Genomic DNA, 22,444 nt, shown 5'->3' with positions numbered 1-22,444 from the left:
CACTACAGGGGGCACTGTGTAAGGGGCACTGCATATGGGGGACCACTACTCGGGGCCTGCATAAGGGGGACCACTACTAGGGGCACTGCATAGGGGGGGACTGTATAAGGGGCACTGCATTAAGGTGCAAATGGAAAGAAATGTTCCCAGTGACAAGAAAGTGTGTGTGTCATGTTGACACTCCCCATTTTTCAGTAGCCACGCCCATTTTTTGGCGTGCGGGGAGGGGGGGGGCTCCATTTTCAAATTTGCCCCGGGCTCCAAATACCCTAGTTAAGCCACTGATGCACATCATGAGGCTGCAATTGTGGCCGACTTTCGTGTTTCTAGAATTGTATCTCATTTTACACTTCTTGTACTGGTTGAATCGAAGCTATTAAAAGTGTATTTTCGGGTATAACAGTGTTTGCCATTCAGCTACTTATTACTGGTGCTGTATTTCGTTCCGTCATCTTCCTGCCCTTCCCTGATGTCATGATTTTTACAATAATGGCTAGTTCCCACTTGCATTAAACATATACTGATGTTGCCCCAGGGTCAGCAACAGCAGTCTTGAGGCCCAGGTAACTCATGTTTTGGGGCCTCCCATCCTTCCCCGGTAGGTACAGGCCGGTGGGTCATTGGCTTTTCCCTCCTGTGTCTCTCCAGCCTCATCCCTGCCTGTGTCTCTCCGCCTTATCCCACATGTCTCTCTAGCCTCATCTTCGCATGTGTTGCTCCAGCCTCAACACCCCTCTCTCCAGCCTCATCCTTACCTGTGTCACTCCAGCCTCATCCTTGCCTGTCTCTCCAGCACCATCCCTGTGTCTCCAGTCTCATCCCACCTATGTCTCTCCAGCCTCACTCCGTCTCATCTCCAGCCATCCACTCATCTCCTGTGTCTCTCAGCCACATCCCCTTCCCTATGTCTCGTAGCCTATGTGACTCTCCACCTCATCCCCTGGTGTGTCTCACATCCTCATCCCCTCCCATGTGTCTTAGCTTCCTCCTCCCATTGTCTCTCAGCTCCATCCTCCCCATCTCTCTCCTAGCCTCATCCCCTCCCGGATATCTCAGCTTCATCCCCTTCCATGTCTCTGAGCCTCATCCACCCCATCACTCAGCCTCATCCTCCCCTTGTGTCGCTCAGCCTCATCCTACCTTTGAGTTGCTCAGCCCCTGTGCATCCAGCGTCCTCATCCCATGTCTCTCAACAGCATCATCCTATGTCTCTCCAGTGCATCCCCTTCCCCTGTCTTCAGCTCCATCCCCACCCTGTGTCACTTCATCTAAAGCCCTGCGTCTCTCCAGCCCAGCTTAGCCCACATTTACCTCCTTCTGGCTGCTGAGGTTACTGGTCCTCTTCGCAGGCTGCTCGGCTCTTCTGTCCTCTTTGATCCAGTGGTGTGACATGGTGACGTCACGCACGCTACATTGGCACAAGGAAAAACTTTATTGTTCTGACCGCCATACTACCTCTTTTTCTGCCTGTGCCCTGATGAATGCAACAGCGGCACAGGAAAGGGGAACATAAGAACTGGAGATTCCTGAGGGGCCGCAGTCATCCGGAATCTCGGGGACCGGTACAAGTTTCCCCCTTGTACAGTACCCCCTGTAGCCAGTTCTGGCTAACCCACACTTGCAATAGGAGCAGCATGTCCACCTATTGTTTAATCATAACAGCTAATCCTGTTTTATCAGGGTATAATGTGGGTTCACATGTGACTGACATAGCAATCGGCCATCTGTCCCACCGATCGATCGACTGATTTGGTAAGCATACACACTTACCAATCGGCTGCACAATATGTCTGGCCAGCCATCACAACTGACTAGCATTTAAATGTGATCACCTAGTTGTGATGTCATTGTCACTGGTTCCTGCAGCCAGCATAATGGGTTGTTCGTTGTTTGGCAAAACACACAGGTAGACATGTACGATATATCTTTCATTTATATCGCATCTGCTGTGTTGTGCAGGCAGCGAGATATATCTTTTAACAACATTATTCACCTTTATATTGTGTGTACACATGGCCAGATGCACTGAACGATATATCGTTTGTCAATTGTACAAATTATATATTTTGCATTGTATACCCAACCTTAGAGGAAACCTAGGAAAAGCTCAAGTGCATGCCCACACATATTGATTATCTCACACACACACATGCATGGGTGCACGCATGCACACACACAGTGTAGGATCCAGGTGCAATTTACTATAGCCCCGTGCCCACTCCTGCATCAGTTAGTGCTACTGCTGCTGCATGTCTGTACATGAGACGTGGTCAGAGGAATCTACCTGCCATGTTTAAAATACAATCAGAGCATTCAGGCAGGATCCTGCATCTCAGCCACCAAGCACATCTATTCAAGGCGGGGGTGATGGAAGAGGGGTTGTAACATACTCAGGCCTGCCCCAAAATCTCATAACTTACTCAAAGTTAACCTTATGGGGCTTGTCCAACAGGGAATTGCAGTGGTAAGGGCCATAGGCAAACGCAGGGGGGGGTTCCGTCTGCCTGGAAACCCCCCTCTCAAGCCCACACCATGACCACAATAGAAATAGTAAGGTAATTTTACTAGTGCTGCATGTTCTTCACAGTATCACAAATTAAATAATTAGCACCACCTGTGGATCTTTTAACATGTATCAGTCAGTAATAAATAACCTGCGCACCAACTAGGAGATCTGGAAAACATTCACTGTTAGGGGTGTGCTGCTATAGAGTCTAATATGTACATATATGTCCAGGGCAGTGCTAGGTTCCTCTGCTGCTCCCCCAGACTCCCGGACTTGCTCTAATACTCTGGAATGGTGCCCATATCTAAAATAAAAACATACAGCTCAGGCAGGATGGCCCTACTGCCGCATATAATGGCTTCTGTGATTGCTGGTCCTCTATATGCTGGAATTATAACACACAATATACTAAGTATGACGCATATTAAAGCTGGTTAAGTGATAATTATACCCTCTTCATGGACTGGCCACACTCACTCTAAAATCAAGCATTTGGAACAGGGGCGTTTCTAGAGAGGAGGGGGCCCATGTGTAGTCTCCGAAATGGCCCCCCTCCTCTTTGTCCGGCTGCCGGCAGCGCACTGAGCTGTGCGTGGCCAGTGCTGGAGTTATAGACTCTGGGCACTAGAGTGTGCCCAGAGTCTATAGTGTATGCACAGGGCACCGGGAAAATGGCCGCAGTGGCCACTTTCCCTGTACTGCGCATGCGCAAACGACTCGTTTAACAGCGCCGGACCCCCACGCCGATGTAGGACTCTGGAGAGGTGGTAATATTATGGGTGCAGGGTGTGCGGTGCGGGGCCCCCCTGGACACAGGGGCCCGTGTTCTCCATACACCCTGCAACTATTATAGATACGCCCCTGATTTGGAAACCCCCCCTCTAGAAATCCTGCATTTGCTACTGAAGGCCCATGCTTTTGGGGTACGGCCAGCCACCAAAGAGGCTTGGCTAACTATTAGAAATTACATGGTTTGGGCCCTTTTAGAAATATAAAGATATATATTATATATATATAGTAAATACTGATAGTGCATGCATGATAATGTACAAGCTTGATAACAGCAATGCACATTGCACAGTAGTGAATACACTATAGTCCTGGGAATGCAGTATTATGTAACATGTGTAATAATATTTAAGCACATGATGGTGATCTTGTCTACATATAGCTCATTAATGCACTGTACATGTGATAGGGGACTGACTGGATAGTGTATAAAACTCAATGAGAACTGCAATAGGTCTAGTAAAGGTGAAATATATGCTATTGTACAAAACTATCAAAGATCTTACCACTGGGATGACTTAAACGTAATTTAGTAAATGAATGTAAAGCTACAATGCCATGTGTTGTTACCACCCACCTTGACTGGCAGGATGGCTAATCGTTAATGTGGTGTCTATAGTGGTGAACCAAGCACTCATGTTTAGCCATGCTACTGCTGCACCAGATAACTGACCCTGTAATAGAGTAAAAATATATAATCGGAGTGCACAGTCTGGAACCTCACTGCTAAAGAGGGGGGTGGGCCCTCAAGCAATGGAGCCCACTGGGGATTTTCCCTGTACCTCTGTGGGCCCGTCCGACCCTGTAAGAGTAGAAAGCCCTGTTTCTGTGAGATTACAGTCTGCTCCTTCTAGAGAAACTAAGGCCACATGCTCGGACTGGGCCACCGGGGATTCGGGGGATTCCCCGATGGACCCTGCTGCTTCATAGCCACTCCCTCTATCGTGGGACGGCATGGCCTAGTGCGTGTATCCAGCAATTATTTTCGCACTGTGTAGGCGGGGGCGTCGGGTAAGTTTTTAAATAGGGACACAAGCTACTGCACCTGAAAAATGGCCATGGCCTCATGGGGAAGGGCCAGGAAAGAGATAGGGGAGGCCAGGAGGTGCTTTGGATAAAAGAAGAGGAAGCTACAAGTGAGAATGATAATAAACAGGAAAACTGACAAGCCCAAACAGCGCCCCCTGCCCTGTGGTGCCCTGTGCCATGGCACTGGTCGCACTACCCTAGTTACGGCCCTGGGGAGGACTCTGGTCTGATCTCTGCAGAGGCACCTTCCTCTGAGGAGGAGAAGTCCCCAGCACAGTCCATCCTGCAGGGCTATGTAGCTGTGTAAGGAGGCTTATGTGGAGAGTCCTGCCTCGAAATGACACTGGAAGTGGCAATGTCCAAGGTGCAATAATTTGTTCTCTCCCTCTCCCTCCCAGCTTAAAATATGTTAAATAATTGTTATGTTTGCTATTTTATGTTGACATAGCACTAGACAATAAATTGTCTATAATAAGCAGTCCTTCTATTTCTATTTCTAGCCCATCCACATTACAATTTCATTGCAAAAGCAAAAAAAAATAAAAAAAATCTGTAAGTTTTCCCCACATGCCTGCCTGGTACCAGCCAATGGGGTCCTGCTGCTACAACTATTCGTTTAGGGAATTAGCCTGTTGATAAGCCTGCCCAACCAAGTTGAATCAAGCTGTGTTTATTTGGAATATTTTCCAGGCACCCAATACATAACCTCACTGATCTGCTGTTTGAAATATCACATCCACCATTCACACAAGCAGCAGAAGCCCATTGCAGAAACTCAGGCAACCCCTGCTCTGATTTTTTTTGATCTGGACGAGAAATGGGGCGAGTTTTCGTCAAATTAAAAGCCCCAATATTTGTGCTACACGTTAGAAACTACCGATTATCCTCCACATCACACTGATTTTGTATATCTCTGCCCACAAGGAGGATGATACAGTGTCTGGAAAACATAGGGAATTTGGGCAGATTATTGGGATTGCACACACTACACGATATCGGGAAATTGAGGATGAGATTTTCGGTCTTAACCGACAGATCAGATAATCGAAGAAATGGGTTTTTGCATGTTTCTAACCGTTATTGGTGAAATGCTCAAACGATCATTCAAACACACTATACCGTAAATGAGGCCGATCACCCTATTATTGGCAAATGGCCCAGTAATTGTATATTGTGCACCTAGCTTAACTCTGTTCATGGACTAGAATTTACCTGTTTGTAGGATCACATTATAACAGGGTAACATTGCATCAGTGAGATAGTGAGGATAATGCAATATGTCTGTATCAGATCTACCCCAAGGTCAGATTGGGCGTAGCAACCATCATATACAGAGGTACAAGTCACAGTTATGGCGCGCACACACGGTCAGATCAGACAACTATAACGATATTGTTGTCTGATCATCCTGCATGTGCTAGATGATCGTTATCGTTCATCCAGCACACCACCAATCCCCACTGACTATAACGACCCACTTAGTAATCTGGTTGATATCGACCAGGTTGGACTGCATGCACATGGCAATGGTAGTAAACGTTATCGACCATCCATGCCCGCGCATCTTCCGTCGTTTGGGGGTTGGAAGGGGCCAAAAAATGGACGATATGAACGATATAACGATAATAGATATCGTTATCGTTTATATCATCCTACAAAATCTGACCGTGTGTATGCACCTTATAACAAAGGGAATGGAATTTTGTTCCGGAACATTAATGTTCTGCTGCAGATCTCTCTCAAAAAAAAGAGGGAGAGAGATAAACTGGTGAAGTCTTACACAAATATGGCAGCAAGCAGTGATTCATTTGTGAATGATTCTCTGAATAAACAGATGCTCTGGCAGCCAAATGAACGCAACACCGAACATTGTACCCTCATGTATAACATGAAATATTATTACAGCAGTAGCTGATATACAAAGCTTCTGCTGTTGAAACTACACCAAGGTCTGCCTAATTGTTAGCCAAGTGTCTGTGATGGATGACCACACCCCCTCTGGTGGATGACCACACCCCTTAAGCATGGGCCCCTATCACTGCATTACCCCGGTGGGCCATTCATACCCAAGTCCGACACTGTAAAGGCATATATATGTACCTTCTCTGCAACAGGTACAATGTATCCACTAACTGCCTTTATACAATGTGTTTTATATTCTATCAACCAAATACTGTTTATGCTGTAGAATTATAGCAGAAAATGGAGCTGTCTTATGTCATATACATTATACACTTTTCTAACAGTGGTAAGTAAACTCTTGTACGTGTTTTTTCTGTGATACTTAGCACAGTTAGAAAAGTGTATTATGTATATGATATAAGACAGCTACATTGCAAACTGGCAGGCATTATAGACACTATTGAGACATCCCGGCTGTGAGATATACATATATGCAATAATACATTAGGATAGGAGATACGGCTATGGCAATAAGGCATAAGTAATTAACTGTACATTTACTGTCGGTTGCAGGCCATTTAATAACTGCAGTATTGCATAAATGTAAAGGGAGAGATTTGCAAAAATCAGAATATCACTACAAAAGACTGGCAATACTTTAGGACAGTGGTCGCCAACGTTAATTGAGGTGTGAGCTACTTTAGTAAAATGAAACCTCCTGAAAGCTACTAAAATTGTAGAAAAAAATCTGTCTACTGATCAAACAATTGAAGGTCATTTAAGGAAAATTAAAAAAATGTTTCATAGAAAACAATGCATTTAATTATTACAGTAATATTGTTGTAGTTTGTAAATAAAATGTAAGCATAGGCACATTTCACTATTAATTACCGACTCCAAGGAGGTACGTGCAGCAGACGAACAAAAGATTCTGTATAGGCAGGGCTGCTGTGTGATTTTCCGGCAGGGCTGGGCGGGAGACACTCGCTCCGCCATAGCATAGACGCGGTGGGTGGAACCACAGGGAAGCACAGCTGCGGCAATCACCTGACGTGTTTCCCTGTGGCTCCACCCATGGTGTTGACACCACAGGGGATCACATGTCAGAGGTCACTTCCTCCTAGTTGACTCGGCAGTACTGCAGCTAGGTGAGCTACCAAGATTAAGACCGCGAGTTACTGGTAGCTCGCGAGCTACGGGTTGGAGACCACTGCTCTATGATTATGTATCACCAGGATAGAGGTTTATGTTTTAATAAAATTGTGTGTAAGTAGTACTCTCGAAAAGAGTGACCTTTCTCACCAGAGTACTACTATCTATGTTAAGGAATTACGTCTGATCATGATAGGATCAAATCAAAGTTACATTTTAATTAGTTAAGAGTGCGAGTCTTCTTTTTCTCCATTTTCTGCTGTTTGTCCTTCGCACCGCCGGATAAAAATATAATAAAATAATAAAAAATACCGTCTCTGGAAATATCTATCAATGTAGACGGAGTAATTACCGGCCTCAATGATTACCACGTTGATATAGCATGCTAATACTTGTGCATTAGCCAACCCCCAAATCTGTATATCCTGTAGAATTATAGTAGACACTCTATTTGTTGCCTATAGTAACATCTGCCATACAGATATTTAATCTATTATCATTTAAAAAAATATATTTTTGCAAAAACAATTAGTAATATTTATTTTATGTTTCTCAAAGTGCATGTCTCAAGTAATAGAAATAACTGTGCTTACATAATCAGGTTAATAATTTCAAGATACTCATCTCTATCCTCTGTTACTTACAAAACAGAGCCAAGTCACAATCATGCTGTTCCCCACATTGAGAACAAAGGTTTCTTGTTCATTAGTCTGTAGGATCTTTTCCACAATATACTTTTATTTCACAAAGAAAAAAAATCAACTTGCAAAATATACCACACAGGGTGTTTTGAACAAAAAGAGCAGAAAAAGCATTGTGTGAAATAACTGGCAAGAGACTATGGACTAAAGGCAGCCAAATCAGGGAGGGGAGGGGCGGGGCGAGGCACAGGAGGGCGGGGACTCCGGGGAGCAGCAGATTACAGCACAGCTTCACCTTAATACTTCCCACAGATAGATTCTGTGACATATACTCGCAGCAGCGTAGAGTGCACAAATCAGTCATTGACTGCTCAGACAGGACAGAGAAGTCCCCTAACCAGTCCCAGAGATTTACCAATGATAAGACGCCTCCAGAACTCAGAAGAGAACAAACTATTACACTAACATCGCCAATTGCACTTGTTCTCCTGTGTAACATCGCTGGTATGGTCCATATCATTCCGAGGTTGATCCCCTAAGTGTGTGCGGATCCTCAGCTGACGGAAACTGCGCTTCTTTTCCATCTGGCTTTTACCTGTTGTAAAGAATCCTACAGGCGATGGTCACAGAGAGTTTGTGGGAGTGATACTGCTCTTCCCTCCTACCTGTATAGCTGCTGGCGATGGTCACAGAGAGCTGCTGGGAGTGATACTGCTCTTCCCTCCTACCTGTATAGCTGCTGGCGATGGTCACAGAGAGCTGCTGGGAGTGATACTGCTCTTCCCTCCTACCTGTATAGCTGCTGGCGATGGTCACAGAGAGCTGCTGGGAGTGATACTGCTCTCCCCTCCTACGTGTACCTGTGTAGCTGGAGGCGATGTCTGGAGGAAGCTGTGGGCTGTAGAAGACTTGGATGGTCCTTTCCACCATGGGGTCCTTGGCGATCCTACTGCTTCTCTCACACTCTGGTAAATGTCTAGTTTACTTTACCCTTAGGGAGCTGCACGAGCCAATAAATGAGAAAGGCTAAACAAATAACATGTATGTGGCAGTCCAGAAGTTTACATTATTTAGCCTTTATAACTGATCCGGTAATATAATGGGAATATGTAAACTAACCTCTTCCCCTAAATATATCCGGCATTAAAAGGTTAATGGAGCTTAGATTGTACATCTATATGTCATAGAACGGGCAGGGATCGGAAGGATGTAGTCCTTGTTGGATAGGTAATGTGATTTATAAGCATCCAGGCAGCTTGTATGACAGATCATACTACTGACACATGAAGGTAAGCTTCACCCGTCTGTCAGTCAGTAAGTGCAGGCACATGGCTTTCTGTGTTTGGAAAGAGAGCTATCAGTCACATTGTCTGCCAGACTTCAGTCCTGGACAGCCAGACTGCTGGCTCTGTATACCAGGCTCTAATATAGTCTTTATTGGCCCCAAAATGGCTCTTTGTGAGTAGCTATTTGGAATACTATATCTATTTCAACCATCAATGCAAAAAGTCCATTACTCTGTTACCAAAATCCCCTCATCTCCCAAATAGATGGCTGCACAGTAGGGAAAGGTACATACAATAGTCTACATACCCCACTCTCTATTGTCTTTCTGCAATCGCACACACTGATAATTCAGAGACTACTGTCATTATGCAGAATGTTAAAATGTATGTAGTCCAGTTTCCTGATGTAACCAGCCTTTTATGTGGAGCTGTCCTATAATAACTGTTACCACTTGTTTTCATTCAAAGATGTTCCTATTGATGGGCTACAGGTACACATCCAGTGCTGTGACTGGCAGCATGTAACTGGCAGGATATGCTGGGACCTCGTTTCATGAGTGTTTCAGAATTTTTTTATTTTTGCTTTTCCACACAGAAAAAGATAGTAAACCTGTGAATTACCATGTCCAATATAGGCTTAGGGGTATATTTACTAAAGTGCAGGTTTTTAGAAGTGGAGATGTTGCCCATAGCAACCAATCAGATTCTAGCTATTATCTTCTAGAAGGTGCTAGATAAATGATAAGAAGAATCTGATTGGTTGCTATGGGCCACAACTCCACTTCTAAAACCCTGCACTTTAGTAAATATAGCCCTAAGTATAATGTGAAGGCTTATGCTGGGCATACACTATACAATTATCTGTCAGATATCTGTCAAATCTGTCTGGTTGAAATGAAAACCTGGTAATGTATGGGAGCAAATAACAATCGACCATTTGCTCACAAACGCTGGAAAACAGCCAACAATGGTCGTTCAGACAAATTGGTTAAAACACACAAATTTAACCGATTTTGAACAATTGTTTTTTGTCCGTTTTCTAATGTTAAAAACCATATGATCGACTGTCATTTGCTCCCATACATTACCAGGTTTTCATTCCAACCAGCCAGATTGGACAGATATCTGACAGATAATTGTATAGTGTATGCCCAGCATTAGTCTAATATGAAGATTTAGAAATAACATACTATTACATTGATAACATCTGCATGCTCTGTACAATTTTTAAGTACAAAGCAAGTATTACATCTTGTTATGATATTGTCAGCACAATATGAATACATTTTAATTGTAACATGAATAATTTTAGTCTCTGCTACTAACAACAAACTTACAGTATAGTAGTTGTTAATATACTGTAATTGCTGTATGATTGGACATATATACTGCTGCTTGGATCAGATCAAAGCTTTTGGAAATAACAACCTATACAGTACTATACTATTGGGTAACCATAAATTTCACAGCCCCATATGTCCATGTTCTATTACTAACCAAATATGTATTGGAAATAAACATTTGTAGCAGAATTGTCTGTACCAGCCTTTATTTTGTATTACTACATTATAGAGGAAGAATTCATTTTGGATAATAAATTAAGTCAACACCAATTAAAAAAAGGGCAAAGTGATATCTATTTGGCAAACAGCTATACCTATTCATAATGCTGTAGCATGTATTATTAATGGGCATATTTACAGCATATATAGCAATGTGAGCAGCTGAACATACAGATGAAGCATAATACTCACCTGAAAACAAAACATATTATAATGGTGAATCTGAGCTGAATCATGAATAAAATATATAATGGGGTAGTTCCTTTTTTTTTTTTTTTTAAATCTGTTTATTGAAAGTTCAACATTTTTGCAATATATGTGTGAAATTACAGAATACAACAAAGAGGGAACAGAAGCAGATAGAGTATAATCAGCAGTGGCAAACATGTAGACACTACAGCCGGAGGAGAAAGTTAGTCATAAATATAAGGTGATGTAACAGTAGGAAGATTGTCATCTGTTACAATATAAGCTTGTGCTTAAATTATCAGCCCTATCTATAGACCAGGAAGAAAGCCTGGGTAAGCTTGGGGGAGGGGAGGTCAGCTAAGAAAGTAATGAGAGGGAAGGAGAAAAAGAAAAGGTATTAAGAGGGGGGGACCTGGCGTCTGTCGCCCATTTTTGTTTGATATACTCAAGATATGGTGCATTTTGATTGTAGCTTAAGAAGGTTCAGCCTCAAAGGATGGCATCCAGACTTTAATGGAGGTATCATGGATTATTGAAGAATTTCTTTCCATCCCATATATCAGGGGTGGGGAACCTTTTTTCTGTCGCGGGTCATTTTGATATATATAATATTATTTGCAGGCCACACCCCCTCCAAGAGATATTACACGGGGGTGGGGCCACAATCGCCGGTGATTTACAGCAATCCCAGGAGCATCCTGAGGATGCTCCGGGGAGCTGTAAGGGCAGCGGTGTGACAGTCTGAAGCATCCTAAGGACACTCCAGGCTGCACTGTTGCATAGATTCTGGCTGCAGGGTGCCATTCTAGACACCCTTCTAGCCAGATAAGGCAAGCAGAAAAAAGCTCAGAGGGCCACACCAAAGGCTTCCAGGGGCCTTATATGGCCCCCGGGCCTGAGGTTCCCCATCTCTGCTATAAATGGACCAGGTGGCATTGATAATAGCTGACAATAAGGGGGTGTAGTCAATTTCCACTGTGACGTTATGTAACCGCGCTCAATATATGTTTGATCAGTCTCTGTGAAGGGGGTGGAATGTGCGGGATAGGGCGAGATAATAGAAAGTATAGGGGGGTGTCTGTTATTTGCAGCCAGGTAACAGATTTAATTAAGTTGTGAACCTTTGTCCAGAAGGGTCAGATGTAGGGACATAACCACTAAATATGCAGCAGGGTTCCCCATTGACCACACGACCAGCAAGATAGATCTATGGCAGTGGGGTAGATTGAGTGAAGACGGGTGGGCACAAGGTACCAGCAAAATTAAAGTTTATATACTGTAGGCGTTTTCCTTAACGCGTACTGAGATAGAGCTTTTGGCGACTTCTAGACTAATTTTAGACCATTCCTCGGGAGTCAGAGTCTCACCCACATGCGGCTCCCAGCCTAGTTCATATGCTTCTTTTTGGGGTTAGTTATATGAGAGTAGTAATTGGTAGATGATAGAGATAAGCCCTTTGGTTGTATGTGAGTGTCTGCACAATGATTCTAAAGGTGATTTGGTACAAATTATGTATTTGTAGGTATTGATAGAAAACCCTGTGAGTTTGTAGAATCAGAAAGTCGGGGAAGGTGTGCAAAGGTGCAAAATCTAATAGAAAGAGAAGATTCTGGTAAGTCCAGAAATACAGTAAAATAATCTGTGGTCTATGCCACAGATTTTGCTATGCTATGGGAAGGCAGGATTGTTCCATAGAGGAGTTAGCAGGGGTGAAAGGAGCAGAGGTGGTAAATTCTAGTACAAAGGTCCCATATAGACAGTGGCTCTGAAAGGAGCACGTACCAGTGATGTGCTGGGAGTGAAGGGACCGCGTCAGCGGTCTCTTCACTCCTGTACTGGGATGCCAGCGCATGCACGGTCTACCAACCATGAATTCCCTCATGGCCATTACCTCTGTAAGTAATTTTTGCGATCTGTGGCCCATAGGCTACAGCAGCACAACACTATCTTTAGATGGCATTAGCTGCTGGAGCCAAGCATGTTGCTATATCTGACAGCACTGCATCCCTTATAGAGACCTATGGGAGTTGAGGCTGCTATCAAAAATGGAGGGATAGCAGCAGATATCTGAGATATCTGCAGCGGTCCCTCCATAATACATCTGGGGGATCCTAATGATTTGTAGTTATCCCCCAAAAACTGGTGTTTTTGGGGAATATGCCACAAATAGTTAATGATTGATGAGCCCCTTAGGGATTGATTTGTTCAGTGTGTTCAGAGTCAGTGAAATACATCTAAAGGCTATAATCCCACATATTTAATGAGTTGGAAAAAAAATAGTTTTGTGACCAAACCCCTTCTTTTAAAAGCTATGTGCGTGCAAGACTCAACCCAGTTAGAGAGCAGATGATGATCATATTGATATTCAGGCTGAGGGCCTGACTCACTTCTGTACGCAACTGCGAATGCAATAGCAATTATGCACGCAGTTAAACTGCGATAGTATGCTAATCCATTGCGATCCCAGTGCCCTCGTAGCATAACATAGGGACGTCCGCTTTACTTACCACACATCCGTAATGTTTAGCAATACTGCAAAACCATTGGTACAATAGAGTACCATCGCAGCCTCATGCATACTTGCACAAGCCCTGACCTAACTCAGAAATTGCTAACAACCACGCACGTTATGAGGCCTCAGGCTGTGTAGCCCATCTCAATGGATAATTTATGCGTGCCCCTGCAATGGCGTTGAAACGCACTGGAACGTCTGCGTTCACCCAACCACCCCATCGTTGCCACCCACAAATGGCACATTCTGTCAATCACTCTGCAATGGGCCTGTGTAGTCACTGCGATAGCAGTCCCGATCGCAATGGCTAGTTCGTGAATTGCGATGTATATGCATGCACAATACGCAACAATTGTCTGATTGCGTGTGTAATCGCAGTTGCGTACGGTAGTGCATCAGGACTTGATTTCATTTTTATATTTAGTGTATAATCTAATCCAATGTGGAAACTCCACTGGGTATAGGACTGGCCAGAAGGAGAAGAGTTTTTACATTTTGGTGAGAGCCAAGCATTTGGACACACACATATTTACTAGTGGTACATTCTGTGCTGGTCATAAGTAATACAGTGCAAATCATTATTTTGGATTAGATTTCAATGAAAACCAAGTACAAAGGCCATGCCAAGTTAGTCAGCCTGTATGGTGATCTCTGACAATATTTTCAGACTACTGCACAGAATATGTCCCTGTGGACTTTAGAAAATTATTATTTAGCAAATGATAGTGTATGTAACAACTTCATTCATCCTCTGGGCTTCAAACCGCTTCACTAGTGACACTGTAGATAGCTCTCCCCAGAATCTATGTCTTCACGTACACACACGTATGTTTATGAAGGATCACCTCTTTTCTGCAAGTGTCTGCCATGTTACTCCTAATGTTTGTAAGGATTTACTAATGCCTCCTAATGTGTGTCAATTTATACTAAGTACCCATTTCACATTTTAAATATTAAATAAATACAGCCTTTTTGCATACATTTCAGTTTTTATTAGTACAGTAAGTGAGAGAGTGACTATAAGGAGTGCCAAAAAAATGTGACTGTAACCAGGTACCTTAAGGGGTACAATCATTTGCCTCTATATACCTCCTTACACCATATCCTGCCCTCTTACATCACACACTAGCCAATGATGTCTGATATCCACTACATACTATTTTTTACATGAGAAGTTGGAATGCCTCGGAAGCATGTTACTGTACTATATATATATATATATATATATATATATATATATATATATATATATATACATACATACATATACACACAGATTGAGGGAACCCTGTATTGATTTGGACTGGGGACCTCAGAAGTTATAGCAACACTTGGAATAGTAAAGTGTTATTTTGAGTTTTACATCTAGCAGGTTATTGTACCGTCCTGAACCTTTTTGAAGTGTCACAAGTTGGTAAACCATCTAGCAGTTGTGATAGAAACTTCGCTGCACACTGGTGTATAATACAAGTCACAGTGTATTACTTAGGCTATTTGAATGTGTGCCTTTACTAAATTAACTTAGTTTAGTAGTCCCTTCAGATTTTTGAAATAGTAAGTGTGCCTATCATTCTACATCATCACCTTATATTAAAGAACTTGCAGTATTAATAATAAACATGTTTGCATAAAGAAATTTTCTTTTTTCCGCAAACTGTACTATTTAAATTCAAAGCCTAATCACTGACATTTTTCATATATTTACTTTCATCTACAAATCAGAATATTATGAATCTTATTAATAGGTTTCTGGCAGAAACTGCAACATTGGACTTCATTTGCAAACACTGTAAATTACTTGGTGTTACGCCGATACACCCAGATGGTCTATCCAGAGCATCTGTAGTTTCACGTCTACAGATGGGACGCGTTCAGTATTCCAGCGGGTTCCCAAGCGCTGGCATCCCATATCCATTCTGATACGTTCAGTATCACAATGGTAAGTAGTGGGGTTGGGGAGAGGGTTAGGGTTAGGCACTAGGGTGGCATGTTAGGTTTAGGCACTAGGGGTGGAGGTAAGGTTCAGGCACTAGGGGGGAGGGTTAAGGTAGGGAGAGGGGGAGGGATAGGATACCTGCCGACAGGATGTCAGCGTTGGGATTTTGACCTCTGGGATCCCGGGCGCCGGCATCCCGTACCCATTCCCTACAATCTACCCTTGGGACACACCTTTTCAAACTAGAAGTGTGTGCCTAAGTTTGCAGAGAAAAATTCTCAAAAGTCTATGCATCACATCAAAGTCCAAACCACTATCGCTTATAACCAGATCTTTTCCAGTTTTCTACTAACACAGTATACTGCTTGGCTTATTTTTCTGTATGGCTTAAATTAATCACGAAGATGAGGGACACTTGGGACTGTCTTTGTTACATATGTTATTTGTGTGTTTTTAAAACATTAATACACCTAAAGATCTGCCAGTGGCATATCTATAATGGTGTGGGGTATGCGGTTCACATGGGTACCTGTGTCCAGTGGTGCCCACCCTGCACCAATTCAATAATCTTACTGTAGTAAATTTTAGAATATAGGATATCTAGGGTATCCCTTTTACACAAACAATATGAAATGTATACAGAAAGGTGAAGTGATCTCAGCGCTAATGGTGTAATTTAAAAGATATACATTTTTTTTTTTAAATTGTATGTATTAAAACAAATGTAATGTCTTCATGAAAATACAGTATAAAAGCTGGATGTCAGCAGCCTTGGTAAAGTGCAGTCAAGCTCGAAATGAGTCGGTTATTGGAGGTGCAGTTGTTCATCCTGCTAAGGTCTTTAATTAAAGGACTTTGCCTGTGAGTGTCCAAAAACAGGGTGTTATCCAGAGCCCCTTCTTTGTAAGACCTGGATTGACACTCACAGCTACCTTATTGTAGGAACTATTTGATGCTTTTCATTGCTCCTTGTTAGAGCTAATTACATATGTATATGTTTTTTATGCTTACTAAATCTGTAAGTACTTTATGCACTTTATATACATACTTTTATACTGTATTTTCATGTTTTAATACATACAAAAACATTTTTTTTATATCTTTTAAATTACACCGTTAGCACTGAGATCACTTTACCTTTCTGTATACATTGAATAATCTGTCTGCATTGGGATATGTGCATGCGCGATAGACTCAGTGCCAGAGTAAGTTCACACTGGCTGCCCACTTCCCATGTAAAATGCCCCTGAGATCCACAATTGGAAGTGCAGGATGAGACCTGATTTCTCATAACTGGTACAAAATGTAATTGCTATATGTGTACTCAAACTGACTGTGCAACTTTCCACAAAAAAAAGGAGCACTCCTAAAAATCTCTCCATCCTTTGTTCTCATTTTATTTCTAGTCTGTATGCAAAATTATGTGTTGGTTTTGCACTGCTCTGTAAAACAAAAAGAGCCACCTCTGCTTCATGTGATCACTAGTTAGACACAGCACGCTGACCAGGGCCGTAGCTAGGGTAGTGCGGCCGGTGCCATCGCACAGGGCACCAAAGGTCGGGGGGCGCTGTTTGGGCCTGTCAAATTTATGTTTATTATCATTCTCACTTGTAGCTTCCTCTTATTTCATCCCCAGCATCTCCTGGCCTTCCCTATCTCTTCCCTGGCCCTTCCCCATGAGGCAATTCCCCTTTATTGGGTGCATTATGTCCCTTTGAAAAATTAGGGGGGCGCCAATGTTCTTTCTGGCACAGGGCACCAAAAAGTCTAGTTACGGCTCTGACGCTGAATAAAAATCCCAGGTCAAGAAGAACCAGGAGACTAGACTCATGTTACTCCTCTTGACGCTTTACTTATCAAGCGGTGAAAAGCCATTTTGTCTATCACCATTTTTTGAGATTTCTCAAATCTTAATCTACTTTGCGCACTTTACCATCCTTCCTATAGAGTCAGCTTCACTCTATCAAGCGGCAGTGGGGTACAGTGAAAATGGAAAGGGGTTGCTGGATTCCTTCTCGGTTAACCAGCTGTATGCATCTGCTGTGCACTCACTTTTCACATCAGCCTTTCAAAGGACGGGATGCACTAACACTAAAATGCAGTCAAACCTCAGAAAACTGCAGTTTTCGGAGGTTTGACCGCATTCCCCATATGTGTCTGGCTCTGGAAAGCAAAACTTTCCTGAGCTTGTACCTGATAGGCAGTGTCATTGATGGTGTTGCCTAATAGAAGCCTATGGGCTTTTTGAATAATTCTCTGAGAGAGATACAATAGGATCCCTCTGTGTCACCCGTGGCTCGCGCAAGCTCTGGCCGACAGCCTCGCATGCGCAGATGGACTCCTGGGTCATAAGCCCGGAAGCCCTCACACCGCTATTGACAGCTCTTATTGGAAGAGCTGTCCTTTGTGGTTTAATTGCAAATCTTCATGCATACGGCGTAAATAAACGCTGCAATGCATGAGGTAAGTGGTGGGATGTATTGCATTCAAAATGTGATGCATGATATATCCCGCCCCAAGAGAGGAACACCGCAGAGGAGGGAGATACTGCAAAGGAACCCCTGGAAGGTAAGTATTGATGAATAGATGGCATTAGCCATTGAAGACTGTAGGCTACAGTATCACACTTTGTTTAGGTTCTGATATGTGGTAATAAGAAATTATATTTAATATAGATATTATTTTTTCAGGCTTTATGCTTTGTACTAACAACAAGCTGCAGATGGGTGTGTATAGGAGCAGGAAAGCATTATCAAGATGTTTGGGGGATCCCTTTGGGTAGCCTATGTCTGACCCCTAAGAAAGTAACCATTTGGGACCAGGCATTATAACAATCTTTGGCAATTCATTTTTTGGGAATTATTTCCACGTATTTATTAATTTAATTTTTAAATATATTTTAGGTAGATCACATTAAGTTACAGCGACCAGAACAGAAAAAAAAATTGCATGTACAGAAACCACCTACACATGAAATCTCAGGTCCATCAAATTATAGACACATAAGTGATCAAAATTTTCCACGTATTTATTTTATACAAAGTGTATGCAGTGCGACTTTGCCCATGGAGAAGCAGTGTAGAGATTGCTGTATGGGACAACAAAGAAAACGGCCATACAGGTGCGAAAAATATAGAAATAAATACCAAGGTGCCCTTTTGTGCATCTCGTTTTTGATTAGATTATCCAAAAAAATATGAGAATTAAGGGAAATTTAAATCCTTACTTTAAATCCAGGCAGGCAAATATAGAACTCTGTTATTCTCTTTTGTGTATTACTGCAGATTTTATGCTTACTAGGAAGAGCTAATTCGAGAATGTGATTTATTGTGTTACATTTTTTTTTCTGCCTTACTCATTTCCATTGGAGTTTTGTTAAGTACAGATATGTGTAATGGAAAATCTGCTGCTTCTGTCCATCAATCATGACGAACAAAAACCCATCTCACAAAGGAATCATTCACTAACTCACTTGCAAATGCCATTGTGACGTCACAGAATTGTATTAGGCTGTTTGCTTAGGACATATAAGAGTTTGCTTAGGACATTGTTTCCATGTGGGCCTGTGATGGAGTAATCTACTAGATTTAGAGGTGCATATTTTGCTTTAATAAAGATAAACAATTGAAAATGTTAGTTTATTAATATTTTATCTTGAACTGATGAGGGGCCTCATTTGAAGGAAAATGAAATGCTAACGTACTGTTATTGTAAGCCATCATCACCCTGGATTCTTACTACAGTGCTTGTGATCCACCTGACAGCATCAGCTGTGTCACATATCTGCATTGGGTGCTCTGTTGTAGGAACAGCATGTATAGGCGCAGGGACATCTGCTGCTGCCCGTCCTAATGCCCTGGGCTGCAGGTAAAGTACAGGGTGCTGAATGGGCCCCAGTGACCAGGCATAAAAAGCTACAAATAAGGCACAATGTGCATAAATATAATAAAGTAATTTGAATATTTAGCCTTTCCCTTGTGTACTAGTGTGCGCTTGAATGTGCAAGCTCCGAGACGCCCACTCTCAGTGCATGCTGCAACACATCCGGTGGTTCAGAACAATCCACCATCAGTGCACCATCAACACTTGCACCAGCCTATGACTGTCTCCTCCTGAACGCCATCTAAACATTAAAAGACAATGTGAAAAAAATTCACTGCACTTGTGTGCTGGTTATACATTCAAAAGAAAATCAATATAGAAGTCTGCTCCCCATTAAAAAACAACAGCTCAATATTGGTAAAAAAAAAACACATAGGACCAAATGTAATAGGGTGAGAGTTTAAAAAATGTGTGAGAACACTCTCACATTTTTAAACTCAACCAATGTAATAAAGTCACAGACTCAAAAGACTCTCAAGATTTAAACTCTCATCCAGGTCTTTCCTGTTTTGAAACCTCGATCAATGTACTAGGGCAGTGGTTCCCAATCTTTTTTTGAATCACGGCTCCCTAGTGCATCAGCATTGTTTTCGCGGCACCCTAAGCCAAAAGTTTGGTACAGGTTGACTCTCCCGAAATACGGAATATTTTTGGCATGACTGAGATAATTAAACCTTTTTAATGGTTCAATGTATACAAACTATTAAAAATATTGTATAAAATTACCTTCAGGCTGTGTGTATAAGGAGTATATGAAACATAAATGAAGTTAATGTCTGTACACAAACTTTGTTTGAGCCACAAAATTATTGAATATATTCTATAAAATTACTTCAGGCTGTGTGTATAAGGTGTATATAACACATAAATGCATTCTGTGTGTATATTTGGGTCCCATTCCCAAGTTATTTCATTATGGTATGCAATTATTCCAAAATACAGAATATTCCATTATCCAAAATACCCCTGGTCCCAAGCATTTTGGATATGGGAGACTCAACCTGTATTGATAAATTCAGAAAAAAATGTAGTGAAGTAAATTGTGCTTACTTGTCATTCTTAGGTTTGGTTATATAGTGGTAAACAGGTTTGTGCTTCTGCTTGTGCACATATTTCATTACATTGACCATAAAGAATTTGACCTGAGGCACCCCTGCATGTGTCCCGAGGCACCCCAGTGTGCCACGGCGTACAGTTTGGGAACCATTGTACTAGGGGCATAAAGTCAGCTGCATAAATATTGGGACATTGACAGAATTTTCATATTTTGGCCTCTATTCACAACCACAATGGCTTTGAAATGAAACAAACAAGATGTGCTTTAACTGAAGACTTTCAGATTTAATTTGAGGGTAATTGTATCCAAATCAGGTGAACGGTGTAGGAATTACAACGGTTTCTATATGTGCCTCCCACTTTTTAAGGGACCAAAAGTAATGGGACTATCAACTCAAAAGCTATTTCATGGACAGGTGTGGGCTATTCCCTCATTATTTCATTATCAATTAACCAGGTAAAAGGTCTGGAGTTGATTCTAGGTGTGACATTTGCATTTGGAATCAGCTGCTGTCGACTCTCAATATGAGATCCAAAGAGCTGTCACTATCAGTGAAGCAAGCCATCATTAGGCTGAAAAATCAAAACAAACCCATCAGAGAGATAGCAAAAACATTAGGTGTGGCCAAATCAACTGTTTGGAACATTCTTAAAAAGAAAGAACGCACCGGAGAGCTCAGCAACACCAAAAGTCCTGGAAGACCACGGAAAACAACTGTGGTGGATGACAGAAGAATAATTTCCCTGGTGAAGAAAAACCCCTTCACAACAGTTGGCCAAATCAAGAACACTCTCCAGGAGGTAGGTGTATATGTGTCAAAGTCAACAATCAAGAGAAGACTATAGAGGGTTCACCACAAGATGTAAACCATTGGTGAGCCTCAAAAACAGGAAGACCAGATTAGAGTTTGCCAAACAACATCTAAAAAAGCCATTACAGTTCTGGAACAACATCCTATGGACAGATGAGACAAACATCAACTTGTACCAGAGTGATGGGAAGAGAAGAGTATGGAGAAGGAAAGGAACTGCTCATGATCCAAATCATACCACCTCCATCAGTGAAGCATGGTGGTGGTAGTGTCATGGCGTGGGCATGTATGGCTGCCAATGGAACTGGTTCCCTTGTATTTATTGATGATGTGACTGCTGACAAAAGCAGCAGAATGAATTCTGCAGTGTTTCGGGCAATATTATATGCTCATATTCAGTCAAATGCTTCAGAACTCATTGGACGGCGCTTCACAGTGCAGATGGACAATGACCCGAAGCATACTGCAAAAGCAACCAAAGAGTTTTTAAGGCTAAAAAGTGGAATGTTATGCAATGGCCAAGTCAATCCCCTGACCTGAATTCGATTTAGCATACATTTCACTTGATGAAGACAAAACTGAAGGGAAAATGCCCCTAGAACAAGCAGGAACTGAAGACATTTGCAGTAAAGGCCTGGCAGAGCATCACCAGGGATGAAACCCAGCGTCTGGTGATATCTATGCGTTCCAGACTTCAGGCTGTAATTGTCTGCAAAGGATTTGCAACAAAGTATTAAAAAGTGAAAGTTAGATTTAGGATTGTTTAGTTTGTCCCATTACTTTTGGCCCCTTAAAAAGTGGGAGGCACATATAGAAACCGTTGTAATTCCTACACCGTTCACCTGATTTGGTTGTAATTACCCTCAAATTAAATCTGAAAGTCTGCAGTTAAAGCACATCTTGTTTGTTTCATTTCAAAGCCATTGTGGTGGTGAATAGAGGCCAAAATATAAAAAATTCTGTCAATGTCCCAATATTTATGCACCTGACTGTAGTGATTTATTTATTAACAGTTTCTTATATAGCACAGCGTATTCCATTGCGCATTACAATTGGAAACAACATTAATGATAGATAATAATAATAATAACAATAGCAAAGAAACATTTGTTGCAATATAATCTTAGCAATCTACACTAATATAATATGAATGTTGTGTCTGTCTGTTTGTTTCAAGTTGGTGCAAAAAC

General features: G+C 42.1%; 1 protein-coding gene across 1 annotated transcript in view; it reads left to right on the top strand.

The window, feature by feature from the left end:
- The first annotated feature begins 8,345 nt into the window (after nt 1-8,345).
- Nucleotides 8,346-22,444, top strand: part of GFRA3 (GDNF family receptor alpha 3) — a 72,791-nt gene continuing 58,692 nt past the window's right edge. Inside the window, exon 1 of the mRNA XM_088465428.1 lies at nt 8,346-8,987. Within this exon, the coding sequence (XP_088321554.1) occupies nt 8,933-8,987 (55 nt within the window). The 5' untranslated portion in view covers nt 8,346-8,932. The remainder of the gene's footprint in view (nt 8,988-22,444) is intronic.

This window comes from Taudactylus pleione, unplaced genomic scaffold (genome assembly GCF_031769625.1).
Source record: "Taudactylus pleione unplaced genomic scaffold, aTauple2 ptg001990l, whole genome shotgun sequence".
NCBI classification, from domain to species: Eukaryota; Metazoa; Chordata; class Amphibia; order Anura; family Myobatrachidae; genus Taudactylus; species Taudactylus pleione.
Note: the sequence above shows the minus strand (reverse complement) of the source record. Positions and strands in the feature narration are given on the sequence as shown.